Source organism: Catharus ustulatus, chromosome 4 (genome assembly GCF_009819885.2).
Source record: "Catharus ustulatus isolate bCatUst1 chromosome 4, bCatUst1.pri.v2, whole genome shotgun sequence".
NCBI lineage: Eukaryota > Metazoa > Chordata > Aves > Passeriformes > Turdidae > Catharus > Catharus ustulatus.
The window spans coordinates 2,015,199-2,031,189 of NC_046224.1; the positions used below are offsets into that span (position 1 = coordinate 2,015,199).

The 15,991-nt window shown below is 36.5% G+C and overlaps 1 protein-coding gene across 2 annotated transcripts in view; it reads right to left on the reverse strand.

Moving 5' to 3' along the window:
* Nucleotides 1–15,991, reverse strand: part of LRGUK (leucine rich repeats and guanylate kinase domain containing) — a 65,651-nt gene that overhangs the window by 45,859 nt on the left and 3,801 nt on the right. The window contains exons 6-9 of one of the 2 annotated variants that reach the window (XM_033058161.1): nt 13,244–13,368; nt 10,377–10,520; nt 7,979–8,059; nt 7,285–7,371 (exon numbers count right to left, since the gene is read on the reverse strand). In XM_033058161.1, coding sequence (XP_032914052.1) covers nt 7,285–7,371; nt 7,979–8,059; nt 10,377–10,520; nt 13,244–13,368 — 437 coding nt within the window. The remainder of the gene's footprint in view (nt 1–7,284; nt 7,372–7,978; nt 8,060–10,376; nt 10,521–13,243; nt 13,369–15,991) is intronic. The other variant, XM_033058162.1, reaches the window with a different exon arrangement.

The window sequence follows — 15,991 nt, forward strand, 5'->3', positions numbered from 1 at the left end:
CATCCCATTCCAAACTTTCCCAACATTTTCCATCATCCCAGGGTGCTCCAAGCTCCATCCAGCCTTGGACACTTCCAGGGATGGGGAATTCTCTGGGAATGCTGTGCCAGGATGCCCCAAACCTTAAAATAAAGATTTATTTTTATTTTTTTTCCTCTTCTCCTGCACAGGACTTAGAAAATGAAGAATTCTTCTGGCATCTTTCCTTCTACAAGGAAATGTTACAATAAATCACACTCAAAATTCAAATTTCCTTCAATAAATTCTCAATTCCTTGTGTCCTCAGATTTCTGGATTTACAATTTCATCAGGAGAACAGGGAGAACATTTCCATAATCCTCTTTTTAATTCCATCACCATTTCTTGGCTCTCAGCACTAAAAGTTTGAGAATTCCAACAGCTTGGAAGAAGATTTTGAGAACGAGTTTAGGGCTCATAATTCAAATTTCTTTCTCTTTTGTGAAAGATTTATCAATTTTAAGGGAATTATTTCAGGCTTGGAAATGCAGAATTTCCTCTATCATCTTTGCTTTCACAGGGAAGTGTCCAACCCAAGAACATCCCAATAAATCATCACAAGATCACGCTCAAAATTCAAATTCCCTCCAATAAATTCCCAATTCCCCAACATTCTCAGATTCCTGGGATTTACAATTTCATCAGGAGAACAGGGAGAACATTTCCATAATCTTCTTTTAATTCCATCACCATTTCTTGGCTCTCAGCACTAAAAGTTTGGGAGTTCTTACAGCTTGGAAGAAGATTTGAAATTAGTTTTGGCTCATAATTCCCATTCCTTTGTCTGTTGTGAAAGATTTATCATTTTAAGGCCAGAAGGGATTATTTTGATGATTCAAAACTCTCTCCCCTCATCCCACTTGGAATTCTCCAAATCAGTTCCTGTTTCAGGATTGGAAATGCAGAATTCCCTCTGGCACCTTTCCTTCCACAGGGAAGTGTCACACCAAGAACATCCCAATAAATCATCACAAGATCATGCTCAAAATTCAAATTTCCCTTCAATAAATTCCCAATTCCTTGTCCTCATATTTCTGGGATTTACAATTTCATCAGGAGAACAGGGAGAACATTTCCATAATCCTCTTTAAATTCCATCACCATTTCTTGGCTCTGAGCACTAAAAGTTTGGGAGTTCTCACAGCTGGAAGAAGATTCTGAAAAGTTTCGGGCTCATAATTCCAATTTCTTTGTCTGTGTGACAGATTTATCAATTTTAAGGTCAGAAGGGATTATTTTTATGATCTAACTCATCCTCCCCTCATCCATTTGGAATTCCCCAAATCAGTTTCTGTTTCAGGATTGGAATGCAGAATTCCCTCTGTCATCTTTCCTTCCACAGGGACATGTCACACTCAAGAACATCCCAATAAATCATCACAAGATCACAGCCAAAGTTGAAATTTCCTTCAATAAATTCCCAATTCTCCACATCCTCAGATTCCTGGGATTTATGATTTCATCAGGAGAACAGGGAGAACATTTCCATAATGCTCTTTTAAATTCCATCACCATTTCTTGGCTCTCAGCACTAAAAGTTTGGGAGTTCCAACAGCTTGGAAGAGATTTGAAAACGAGTTTAGGGCTCATATTCAAATTTCTTTCTCTTTTGTGAAAGATTTATCAATTTAAGGGAATTATTTCAGGCTTGGAAATGCAGAATTCCCTCTATCATCTTTCCTTCCACAGGGACGTGTCACACCCAAGAACATCCCAATAAATCATCACAAGATCACACCCAAAGTTGAAATTTCCTTCAATAAATTCCCAATTCTCCACATCCTCAGATTCCTGGGATTTCTGGTTTCATCAGGAGAACAGGGAGAACATTTCCATAATCCTCTTTTAATTCCATCACCACTTCTTGGTTCTCAGCACTAAAAGTTTGGGAGTTCCAACAGCTTGGAAGAAGATTCTGGAAAAGTTTTTGGCTCATAATTCAAATTTCTTTGTCTTTTAAGAAAGATTTATCAATTTAAGGTCAAAAGGGATTATTTGATGATTTAAATCATCCTCCCTTCATCCCACTTGGAATTTCATGGTTCCTGTTTCCAGCCCGACACCAGTTGGTTCCATGAGGTCACATTTGAATTAAAAACCTTCCAGTTGTGGAGAACTCTTGGTAATTTATTCCAATGATTAATTATTTTAATTGTCAATAAAGAATCCTGCTCTGGCCCTTCTCTGAATGGGCTTCTCCTCAACAGCCAAACACCAAAAACCATCCTGGCCTGGCCCAGCAGGCTGGAGATTAAATTAAATTTCTGCTCCCTGTTTAGGTCTGAGCAACATTTTCAAATGTCACCTGCATCTCTAGGAGGGGAAAATACCCATAATATTCACTGGTGTGTTAGTACACAATTACAGCCAAAATCACAAATTGGGAGAGACAAGAAATAATTGGAAATTCAATGTTTTGTGCCTAGAATAGAACTTCTTGCTTTGTTTTCAGGTTTATTTGTAACAATCAAGATATTGCTAACCCAGAATTAATTAAAAACTGATGGAGAGAGATGCAAATGAGCTGCCCCAATCTGGTTCCAAAACAACATTTTAGGGTGGAAAAGGCAATAATCATTAGGCAGATTTCATTAATGACTCTGGAATTCTTTCCAGCTGAGCACAGGCCAGCGTTGGAGCATCATCAACAATTTTTGGGGCAGTCCCACAAAGGCTGGGCTGATGTTTTTTGTGTTTTGTGCACAATTCCCTTCTTTCCATCCATCCAAAATCCACTAAGCAAATATGTAAACACAGCCCTGGAAAAAAATAAAAAATAATAATCCATGCCTTTAGGGTTTTTAAAGAAGAAAAATAAGCCAATTTTGTGGTTTTATTTTAAGACATCTCCATCCTTGTGAAATAAATAAATAAATCTTTGGGGTTTCATTTCTGAAAGAATTCTCAGAGCTGTTGTCACTGCTGGGAAGGTTCTTGTTTTTTGTGCATGATGCCAGAAAACAGATCTCAATAAAAATACAAATTTCTGAGTTACTAAATCCTGGATTTTCCAGCAGGTTACTCAGTTATGAATTCTGATTTTCAAACAGAAGGAGAGCCACTGAATACTTCATTCTCTGATTGTTACCTGCATTCATTAACTGTTTTTTGGGATTTTTGGTGGGTTTTAGTGTTTCACCCAGTTGGGAAGCTCAGGTACCTGAGGTTTTTATTTTCCCTGCCTTTCCTCCCACTTTTCTCCCCCATTTCAGGATTGTTTCTCCTCTTCCCATGAGGGGATCTGTTTAAAATTTGGACTTTCCAGCTCTTCCTTCACCTCCCAGTTTCAGCCCAGCTCCTTTTCCACATTTAGGATTTGACTTTCTGGCATCCCCAAGCTGACAGAAAGTGGGATAAAAATTGGATTCATCATTTCTGAGTGCCAGGCTGCTGTGACAGCTTCAGCTCAGGCCATGCTGGGCTGGGCAGGGAATTTTGCATCTCTCAGTTGTACAGGACAGGAAATTTCATCTCCCATTTCTGGTGAAGAACAGGAATTTTGCATCTCTCAATTGGTGCAGGGCAGGAATTTTACATCTCTCATTTGGTGCAGGACAGGAATTTTACATCTCACATTTATGGTGCAGGACAAGAAATCTCTTATTTGAGGTGCAGGAGAAGAATTTTGCATCTCTCCTGTGGTGCAAGACAGGGATTTACAGCTCTAATTTGAGGTGCAGGACAGGAAATTTTATCTCTTATTTGAGGTGCAGAACAGGAATTTTGCATCTCTCATGTAGAACAGAACAGGAATTTTGCATCTCTCAATTGGTGCAGGACAGGAAATTTCATCTCCCATTTCTGGTTCAGGACAGGAAATTTCTTCTCTTATTTGAGGTGCAGGACAGGAATTTTGCATTTCTCAGTTGTGATGCAGGACAGGAAATTTCATCTCTTATTTGAGGTGCAGGAGAAGAATTCTGCATCTCTCATTTATGGGGTAGGACAGGAAATTTCTTCTCTTATTTGAGGTATAGGACAGGAAATTTCATCTCTCATTTGTGTATCAGGACAGGAATTTTACATCTCTAACAGTACAGAAAAGGAATTTTGCATCTCTGATTTATGGTGCAGGACAAGAATTCTGCATCTCATTTATGGTGCAGGACAGGAAATTTCTTCTCTTATTTGAGGTGCAGGACAGGAATTTTGCATTTCTCATGTGGAGCAGAACAGGAATTTTGCATCTCATTTGGTGCAGGACAGGAATTTTACGTCTCTAACAGTGCAGGACAGGAATTTTACATCTCACATTTATGGTGCAGGACAGGAAATTTCTTCTCTCATTTGAGGTGCAGCACAGGAATTTTGCATCTCTCATGTGACTCGGGACAGGAATTTTATATCTCTAATTTGTGGATCAGGACAGGAATTTTACATCTCTCATTTCTGGTGCAGAACAGGAATTTTGCATCTCTCATTTGTGGTTCAGGACAGGAATTTTACATCTCTCATTTATAGTGCAGGAGAAAAATTTTACATCTCTCATTTGAGGTTCAGAACAGGAATTTTACATCTCTCATTTATGGTGCAGGACAGGAAATTTCTTCTCTCATTTGAGGTGCAGGACAGGAATTTTGCATCTCTCATTTATGATTCAGGACAGGAATTTTGCATTCTCATTTGTGGATCAGGACAGGAATTTTTTATCTCTAACAGTGCAGAACAGGAATTTTACATCTCTGATTTGTGCTTCAGGACAGGAATTTTATATCTCTCATTTATGGTGCAGGAGGGAATTTTGCATTTCTCATTTTTTGGTGCAGGACAGGAATTTTCCATCTCTCATTTTTGTGCAGGACAGGAATTTTGCATCTCTCATTTATGGTGCAGGACAGGAATTTTGCATCTCTCATTTGTGGATCAGGACAGGAATTTTATATCCCTCATTTGGTTCAGGACAGGAATTTTGCATCTCTCATTTTTGTGCAGGACAAGAATTTTGCATTTCTCATTTTTGGTGCAGGACAGGAATTTTCCATCTCTCATTTGGTTCAGGACAGGAATTTTGCATCTCTCATTTGTGGTGCAAATGCCCATCTGCTCCAACAGCTTGAGCAAAGGGAGAGGAGCTGTGGACAATCTGTCTGAGACTTTAGAGGTGAATGAAGAGTTTTGTTCCATAACCAATTGGAACCAAATCAGATTTTCCTCCCTTCCAGGCTTCTCCTAGGGAAGAAAACATCCCTCTGAAGGTGCCAAAATTCTGCTTTATTTGAGTGCCACCATCAGGAGCAGCTGTGGAATGAACTCACCTGTGCAGGACTGTCTGAGGCTGAGGAATGTTGTACAAAACCTGAATCCTGTGATCCACAGCAGCCACGACTTCTGGAGGAGGGTCCTGTCTATTCACAGCAGCCACCTGGTCCCAAAATTTAAAGGGGAGAAAAGGAAGGGGAGAAATGATGGAATTGTTTCCAGCTGCAAAAAAAAAACCTTTTTCAGATCACCAGGTTTTGTGTTCCTGAGGGAGCAGAAATCTTTTCTGGGGATTTGAAGGGATGATTTGAGGGATGGATGGAAGGCAGCCAGACACAGCATCTTTAATGCAGCCAACCTTTTCCTGGCAAGAAAACAGGATGCCACACAGGGTGCAAAAGCAGCTTTGCTGAGGTTTTAATTAGCCATTAATTTGCATCCTCTCAGTGCTGGGGGGGAGGTGCCAAACTCAAATCCTTGGGGCTGAAGCCACTCATTGATTACCATAGTGAGCAAATTCCTGATGATGAATTCCTGATTTTGCTGGGAGGGAGAGCACTCAGACCCCAAGGATTTCCTGCTGAAAGCTCTGCTGACCACTCATGAGTTGTGTATTTTGGGGTTCATTAATGCCACCCACTCAGAAATAAGAGTTAAGAATGGTTGAGGCAATTCCAGTGGGATAAAATTTCCACAGTGAGATTTTGGGATCAGCAAGAGGAGCTTGGAACAAGCTGGGATGGTGGAACCCTGGAAATTTCAATTCAGTGAAAATTTGAAATTTTCTGTGCTGACAGGCCCTGACCCCCCAGGAGAACATTGAGGCTGTGGAGAAAACTTCCAAAATTAAATGACAGAACTGGGATTGTGGGTGTGGAGTTTGAATAGAAGTTTGTGATATCACAGGGTGGAAAACTTAGAATTTAAGGTTTTAGAATATAATAATATATAAAAAGCAAGATGAAAGTTTTAGGGTGGAGGATTTTTTCCTTCTTCACCTTCTTCTTCATGGGTCTAGGTGATTTTTTGTAATTGGATTAAAAAATCCACATTGCAGGTCACAGGTGATTAGTTATGAAGTTAAAAGTAAAAATAATTTAAGTGTCCATTCTTAGACAGTTTATCCTTAAAAGGCCTTGTAAAAAATGATACATCTCCATTTCATTGTTAGCTGAAAGCACTGTAGAACTCACTATAATGTAAATAAACATCTAAGTCTGAACAAAAAATGTCTCTCAAGCATTTAATCCCAGCTCTAACAAATAAAATAAAAATTAAAAATAAAATAATAAAATAAAAATTAAAAATAAATATAAATTATAAATATAAATAATAAAAATGAAATGAAATGGAATGGAATGAAATACCTGGGTCCAGGGGATCCTGCAAATTCAGTTCTTTTATTGCAGGATTATTCCAGAGTGAGAACCAAACCAGTTCCAGGTTTTCCTGGAACTACACTCCTGACCTAACCTGCACATCCATTTTGGGTTAGTGAGACAGAAAGCTCCAAATTCAGTTTGAAAAGAGAATTCTTGAGGCTAGGGGACACAACATGAGGAGAAGGTTTTGTGAAACAATTTCATCATTCAGAAGTGAAATGCTGGTCTGAACCAATCACTCAGGTTTTCTTTTACAGCCCACAGAGAAGGAAAAATTTCATTAATGAATTCAGAATTATATTGAAAGGAAAACAGGTTGGCACATGAGACAAAGAATAAGATCAACATGTTGAGAAGTTGGGGTGAATTCCACTCTGGTGTAATGGTCAGGATGGAGAGAGCTTGGCACCAAACAAAATCCCAAAATTTCTACAGATGGAGCTGGGGGTGATGGATTTCCTGAAAGGATCATTTTGAAAGGATAATTCCCTGAAATACAGAAATTCCAGCATGGCTTGTGCCCACACAGCAATGCAGCCAAACTCCAGTTCAGCAGGGAAAATTTCTAATCCAACAGAATTTCTGTCCAGCAGGACTCTGGGAGAGGAGGATTGCTACAACTGCAAATAAAGAATTGTACATTCTTTATTTAGGAAATTTCCAGAATGAAATGATGTTTGCTCACCTTTTCTTCCACTGAAACCTCCTGGAGATCCAGTTCTGTGACTTGGAGCAACATGAAAATCGCTGAGAGCCAATAACCACGTTGTTCCTGAGGGGAAAAAAGTTTCCATTTTGACAAAAAATACTTCATTTCATCCAGCCAACATTTAATTCTGATGGCTTAAAGTTAAATTTGCCTTAACACACTGCAAAATAAAAGATTTTTTTATCCTGAAGGGTGCCAAGACACTGCCCAAACTGACCCTTGCTGCTGCAGCAAGAGCTGAGTTGTTCTGAAGTTTGTAACCACAATATTCAAAAGGCCAAGATGGGAATTTAAAAATGGAAATGGATTTGATCAGACTTTGCTCAGGAGAAGGAGATCTCAGCAGGAAAAGCTTTTCACATGATGGAAAAGCAGGAACAGCCTTTTTCAGGCACTTTTTCCTGCTCATTCCATCGTGTGCCACGACACCAATCTCATAAAAGTCAATAAAAACCTGGCAATTACAAGAAAAAAAAAAATTAAACTTAATATTTTTCTTCTTTCTGGTATTTCTGTAAAGATCCACACAACATTTAGAAATCACAAGAGTTGGGATAGAATTGTCTTTGATCACTCAGGACAAATGCCCTGCCCATTTCTAGAGGTAGAAATTTGGGCTAAAAGGATTCAAACCATCAGGTTCAGTTTCTCATTTTTGGGTCTTTCTTACCTGTAGAGGGTTTTTCAGAAGATTTAAAACCCTGAGGAGAGGAAGATCTTCAATCCATTTAAGCTCCTTCAGCTCAGCCACCTGAGCAGGGACAGAAACAGAGAATAAATCAGCAACAGGAGAACTATGCAGGGGAAAATGCAATATTTTAATACTTTCTCTTCAAATCTGGGCATTAAAAAAATAATTTTAAATCCCCAAAGGGGTTTCCATGTTAACTGCACTCAATGAGGCACTGCCAGGCACAAAAAGAGACAACCTGGATGTGAGCTGGAGCAGCAGGATAATCCACACAGCAATTTCCAAGCACCTGCATTTTCCCAGCTCTTTCAAATGTCAAGCCCTAACACATTTGGCTTTTTATGTGCTGATGTGCCTAAGTGAGGTAATTCTGCAGTTAAATTCGTGCTCTGGTTGGGTAGTTTATAAAAAAAACGCTTCTAAGAGTTTCTTTTCACAGAAGTTCAAGTTCATCCAAGAACTTGCAGCTGAAAAGGAGCAGGATTTTTGTCCTTGGATGTGTCCAGAGGGGGAAATCAGGGAGTCCAGGTCACTTCTTGGGGTCTCATCTGTGCACAAAGGGAAGCTGGCACTCAGATTTTGGGGTTCATCCAGGTTTGTGTGGATTTTCCTTCACTGCTGAAAGATGGAATCAGAGGATCACAGTTGGAAGGAATCATGGAAGGGATCTTTAAACCCACCCAGAGCCATGGCAGGGACAGCTCCCTCTGTCCCAGGCTGCTCCATAAAACAAATAATCTCATGTTCAGTGAAATCAAATCAGGCATTTTATCTCTGTGAAGTCAGCAGCTCCCTGCTGGTCTTGAAGGTGCTTTAACACTTTTGTTGTCCCAATTTTTCCATGGTTTAATCCTCCAAAAGTCAACTCAGCCAAGAGAGACCCAGCTGGACTCTTGTTCCCTGCCTGAATTTCTCTGCTCAGCCCTTGGCTGTAGAATCCTGGAAAAGTTTGGGCTGGAAGGGACCTCAAAGCTCATCCAGCTCCAATTCCATGGGCAGGGACACCTCCACTGTCCCAGGCTGTTCCAATCCTTCCTTGGGCACTGCAGGGATCCAGGGATTCTCTGGCAATTCTAGAGAATTACCAATTTCCCTTTTCTCCTCTCTGTATTTTTCCATGTAAAAACCTTTAAAATCCTGAAAGTCCAACAGAACCTAAAAGACTCCAGATTCTCCCTAATCCATACTCAATCCTTTTAAATTGTCTAAAAACATAAAACTCAACCACAGCCTGCTCAAAACTCACTTTGAGATAAGCAGAAGCCCACCCAGGACAGTTTTGACCAAGTTAAATGTGATTTGAGTGGATTTCTTAAATAAATCCCAGAATTCCAGCCATCAACAGTTGAAAAAATCACTGAATTTTCAAGAGACATTTGCAGCTAAACCTATTTTGTCTGTTTTTTAAAAACCCAAGAATTTCAGATCACTCTGAGTGGTGTGAGCTGAAGTAACTCCATGTGTAAATGAATTAAAACTCCCCTTTAAATCATCCTTCAAAAGGCAATGTTTAAAAAGGGTGACTCATAAAACAGTTTCAATGACATCATTCATAGAGACAAGTTTTGATGAGGTAAAATTAAGAGTTTTTATGTGCTGGAAAGAACAGTTGGAAATAAATAAGGCAATGGAAGTGGTGTTATTAATGATAATAACAATTAGAGAGTTTCCTGTCTGCTGCAATTGAGGAACCTTTAAATGTCAACCTAAACACAGGGAGAAAAAGAATCCACAGTGACTTGAATTAAATCCTTTTGCAAGGGGGTTGAAATGACAGAAAATGTTCCACTGCTGCTTTGTATTTTTATTTTCTTAGATTATCTTTTTTTTCACTTGTCTTTGATGTCAAAGTGATTCATGAATTGATTTTATTTTATTTTTTTTTCAGTTAAGGATGCAGGAAGATCAATATCAAAATAATTGTGGATATTTGGCTTGGCATTCAAAATTCCAATTGTACTTCCAAGCACAGAAAATTGTGCTGCATAACAAAATCCACTTTTTAACAGAGTTCTTGCAGTTCTGCCTTGCAGGGAGTTTCCAGCTGAGAGCTCAGAGGAATCTGTGGTCATAAAATTGGGCTGAGAGGTGTTAACAGCAGCAGAGCTGTGGTGTGAGTAAAGATCCTCTGGAATAAAGGAGCTGGAAAAGCTGCAAACTCATCCCTGTGTGAATTCTCCATGTGTGAGAGCACCAAAGTGGAGAAAAACCCACCTAAGATATTAAATAAAGGTTGGGAGGACACTAGGAATCAAAATTTTAAAAATCTAATATTTTCTAATATTCATTTCTTGCAGTGCTGGGTGATTTTTGGAGGAATTGAGTGTTAAAAAATGAAAATATTCTGTTTTAGAAGGGGCTGAGCTCAGCCTGGTACCTGGTTTTCCTCCAGGTTGATCTCCTCCAGCAGATCATGCCCCTCCAAGCCTTCCAGACTGTTTATTTTATTGTAGGACAGATCCACCCTCTGCAGTTTTTTCAAGGTCTTCAGCCCATTCACCTTCTCAATTTGGTTGAAGCTCTAAGAAAAAAAAAAAATTAAAAGCAGAGAAAGTGTAAATAAATCTCTATGAGAAACATTCCTGAGAGGGGAAAAAAAAATAGTTATTTGTTGGATTTGAGTATTCTTTGTCATGGAAAATACAAAAAATAGGATTTTATTCATTAGCCTCATGTGTTACATTCCTGCTGGCAAACCTCTAGGAAAAACAACATTTCTGAGGAAAAAAAATAAATTATTTGTTGGATTTTTCATAGAGAATCCTGTCACAAATCCTTTCTGCATCAGCCTCATGCACACCCTGATGTGTGACATTCCTGCTCATGGAAAAAAAAAAAATGGAATCAACTTTCTGCTGATTAGCTTATCTCCAACTCACCTTGAAGAGACAACAGCAACAAAAAGAGCTCCAACATTATTTAAAAGCTGATATTGGCCCAAGAACACTCTTGTCACCATCCAGCTCAAAATTTAGAACACAGAGATGCGTGGAAAATTATGGAATATATATACATAAATACATTGAATTTCCTTCTGTAATCATGGCTCTATTTACAGTGGTGATTACAGAATAAATAATGAAAAAAAATTAAGGTTTGACAGAGAGGAGACAGGCTGAGGGTTGGGATTGTTCCTCTGGAGAAGGGAAGGATGCAGGGAGAGCTTCCAGAACATTCCAGGGCCTGGAGGGGCTCCAGGAGAGCTGGAGAGGAACTGGGGACAAGGGACAGGACACAGGGAATGGGGAAAGGGGAGACTGGAGAAGAAATTCCTGGAATTGCCAGAGAATCCTTGGAACATCCCAGGTTGGAAATTGGGGTTTGGAGCACCTGGGACAGTGGGAATTGTCCCTGCCAGGGCAGGGGTGACACTGGGTGTGACCTCGAAGGTCCCTTCCAGCCCAAACCTTCCCTGATTCTCTGATATGATACAAAATTCTCTCTGGAATACATAAATCCATATTAATACACTTTAGGTGGTGGCTCCATTCACTGTGACAGCACAGAAATTTTTTAAAATATATAATAATTTTTAAATCCCCAATTTTCCTGTAAATTCTTTCAGACCTTCCCACACGAAATGCCCCAAAATTTGGAGAACCCATAACCAAAACTTAGAGATTTCCCAACCTGGCCTCAGGAATGGTTTTATTTCTCCCAAATCAGAGACTCATTTCTGCCTCAAACTCCAAGCAGGGATAACAATTCCCTGCTCATCCCTGTGCCAGGTGGCCACAGGATTCTTCCTCCACAACCTTGAAAATTTAATTTTTTTCTTCATCCTCACCTTGTGCTGAAAGCTTGGAAGCTTCATCTTCTATTAATAAATATTTAGGAACTGTTGAAATAAATAAATAAGCCAGCTGACTCTAATGTTAATCCAGTTGTCTGTCCTTGACATTTTTCCTGACTTTTAAATGTTTAATTAGGTTATTAATAGCATGGAGCTTTGTTACACCTCTCAGCTCAGAGCTGCAGTTGCAAATCCTGGCCAGAGGTGCACAGAAAATTCTGGGAACAAAAGGGATTTGGGGATAAAAAGCAGAATATTCCTAAGAGTCCAGTTCTTCAGAGCTGTGCTTCTAATTTTTATTTTTTTTCTTTGTAAATATGAGTGGAATAAAGGGGTTTTTGGTACAGGTTTTGAAGTCTTCCTCCCAAACTTCAGAACTTTTTGCTCTTTTCAGCCTAAAATGGTCAAGGGAAAGCAGGAGAGAAAGCTGAATCACTGGGAAGAGAGGGATAAAAATAATAATAATAATAATAATAATAATAATAATAATAATAATAATAATAAAGAACTGCATTTTATTCTAATTAACCAAAGAAAATGCTCTGCTGAAATCTATTTCCATAATTTCCACGTGGCTAATTAAAAAGACAAGCAGTGTTATCAACAGTGATATTATTAGGAACATGTTGATTTTTAATAAAATTTAACTGTTCACAATCCCCCAACATTGGGCAGAGCAGATTCCCAAGGGAATTCCTGCCAGACCTTCAAACATACCAGGAAATCATGGTGGAGGGACTGTGGCTCACATTTAGAGAAAAAAGCTTCAAAGTATTGATAAAAAATAAAAATAAAAAAAAAAATCATCACACTCCCAGAGCTCCTTTCAGGAAATTTCATGGGATTTGCCCAGTCTGAGTTAATTTTCCCCCTTAGAAATGAGACCAAATTCCAATTTATTGCCACTGAGGGAATCACTGACAGCTCCAGTCATATAATGGAATATAATTTTATTAACACTATTTGAATTTATTATTCAAAACTTTCTAAATGTGAACACCTTCCCTGAATATTGCAGCAGCTGAGGGCCAGGTTGAATTATATTTTCTACATCCATTCCTACAGAACAGAAGAAAAAACCCTTAAATTTTGAAAAGAATTGAAAAAGAATATTTCTATTCCTGATAAGGGATTCATTCCCTCCACTTCAAATATTTATGTGGGTGCTTAAAACTAAAGCAGCTCTGTACAGGCTTTTTGGGACTTATTTTTAAAGTCCCATTAAATATTTTTTATAAAGTAAAAGCTGTTTAAAAGCAGCCTGTTGTTTGGGATTGCATTAAAAATAGGTTCTGTACAATATTTGTATTATTAATTTTTAAAAATGTTCAGTATTGCAGCTGTCTCTGGAAATTTATGTGATTATTTTAATTTTAATTTTAATTTTTATTTTTTAAGGTATTGATATATTGCTAAAAGGCAGAAAACAATCAGAATTCTCTGTTTCTTACCAGGTTGAGGATTGTGATGGGCAGATCCTCCAGGCCCCTGATGGCAGTGAGTTTGTTGTGTGACAAACCCAGCTGGCTCAGGCTGTGACACCTCTCCAGCCCTCGGATCTCCCCGATCTCGTTATCTGTGCGCAGCTTTCAGGGAAAAAAAACGGGCTGGACACCAACCCTGAGCACTAATTAGGTGATTAATTAACAAAATGAGTCTGGTTTTATGGTGTGGGGAGCAGGGCAGGAAAGGATTCATGCTTGGAGCATCCTACAGAAATTATTCAAGTCATAATTTCATGGGGTTGTTTCATTCTATATTGAAATATTCTATATTAAAATATTGAAATATTCTATATTAAAATGATACCTGTTCTGTGCTGGCCATCTGTGCTGAGAGGGGAATTTTGAATTTTGAATGAACACTGCAGTTCAGACCAGCAGCACAAGGAATTGGAATTCCTCTCAGCAAGTTGGAGCATGAACAGAACTCCTGAAATTCCTGAAACCAAGAAATTGTGACAACAAATCCTGCCCCAATTTCTGCTTGAAAGGGATGATCTGGATCTGCCCAAAATCAGCTCAAACTCTGCCCCAGGATGTGGATCCAGGGAGTCACAGAAGTTTGAATTTTGTGGGGTCAGGCAAAAGTTTGAACGAGGAAAAAATTCAAGATTAAGAAAACTGCTCGGCACTGCATAATAATAAATTCAACTTTAGTGTGGTAATGACTCACTAGAAAAATTATATATATTCATTATATATATCATTATATATATTATATATTTCATTATTATATATATATTAATTATAATTAATACTAGATAATATAATAATATATAAAGACAGTGTATATAAGATATAATAATAAATATTTACATATTATAATTGATATATATTATATATATTTGTATATTATGTAGCTATTGATTAATTATAATTACTAACAATAGATAATATAATAATATATAATTATATAGTGAATATAAGATATAATATATTAATATGTATTATTATAATTTATATATAGACTATCAATATAAAAATTATTTTATACATAAAATATATTAAATTATATAGAATATATAGAATATAATATTAATTATATCAATATATTAATGTATAAAGAATAATAGGTAGTATATAATATATAAAAGGAATATATTTTAAATTATATTTTATATATTTATATATTATCTAGATAATATTAATATTATGATAGTATTAATGTACTATTAATATAATACTATATAGGTATATATATTCCATATATAATATAGACTAATATAATAATTTTTATATTTTTATATCTTAATCTACTATTTAGATAATGTTAATATTATAATAGTATTGATATAATATTAATATTATAATACTATATATATTCTATATATTATATAGAATATATAGAATATATATGACATATATAAATAATATATGTATTATTATATTTTTATATATTTATATATTATCTAGATAATATTATTATAGTATTATCTAGATAATTATACTATATACATTCTATATGTTATATAGAATAATATATACAGAATAATATATTTATTATATTTTTATATCCTTATATATTATCTAGATCATATTAATATCTTTATAGAATTGATGTAATGTTAATATTATAATACTATATTGATACATATTCTATTTATTTTTTAAAATATATATATATGTAATATATATTTTTGGCCAATTTGTTTCTCTTTCTGTTTTGGGCACTTCCTCCCTGACAAATCCTTTAAAAAAATGTCAGGTGTGCACAAAAAAATTGAAAATTACCTGAGCATCCACATCATAATGAATTAAAAATGGTAAAGGAACTTCAGTTGCTGTCAGTGAGAAATGAATGCAAACCTGCAGGGCATTTCTGAGAGGGTTTTTCACCTGTGATTAAAAATTGGGAGATTGTTGAATTCTGCATTTCCAACATTTTTATCCCCATTTCACCAACTCCTTCCTTGACAAATGCAGAAATCAAATCAAACCCTAGAGATCAGATCCACATGAAAAATTGAAAAAGCTTTGATTTTTTAAAATTTTTTTAAATTTATTTTAAAATTTTTAAAAAAATCCATTCTTCATTTTGCTGCAGAGGTTTTTTGCTCCATGATGGAAAATCAAGATTGCACAAGCAGAGTGGTTGGGTGCCATTTAGTGGCAGGGTTTGTGTCACCTGGCTTTGTAAAGAATAGAAAAAAATAATAAAATTAAAAATAAAATTAAAAATAAAATAAAAAAATAAAATAAAAAATAAATAAAAAAATAAAATAAATAATAAATAAAAAATAAAAAAAAAAAATAAAATAAAAAATAAAATAAAAATAAAATAAAAAATAAAATAAAAAATAAAATAAAAATAAAATAAAAATAAAATAAATAATTTTGGTGCCTTGCAAATGCTTTTTCTGAAAAGGCATTGGACTGATTTCAATGGGCAAGAGACAGAAAAATCTCCACAACCTCCTGTGTGCACCTTGTGAGGGAGCAGAAAATCAGGATGCAATTCCTGAAGAAAAAAAGGAAAATTCAGGAGGTCTCAGGAAGCAATTTGGAGGCAGCAGAAAGTTCCAGAAAGCACAGAAAGGGATTTTTTTGTGGAAACTTTGGAAAAACAGCACTGAAAAGTTAATTTACAGGTTCCTGTTTTTCAGGTTTGTGCCAGGAAAAGTTTTTTTAATTCCACAAATTTGGAACAGAACAACTTTTGCTCTGTGTGATTCCCTCAAAAAAAATCCAGGAATTTTT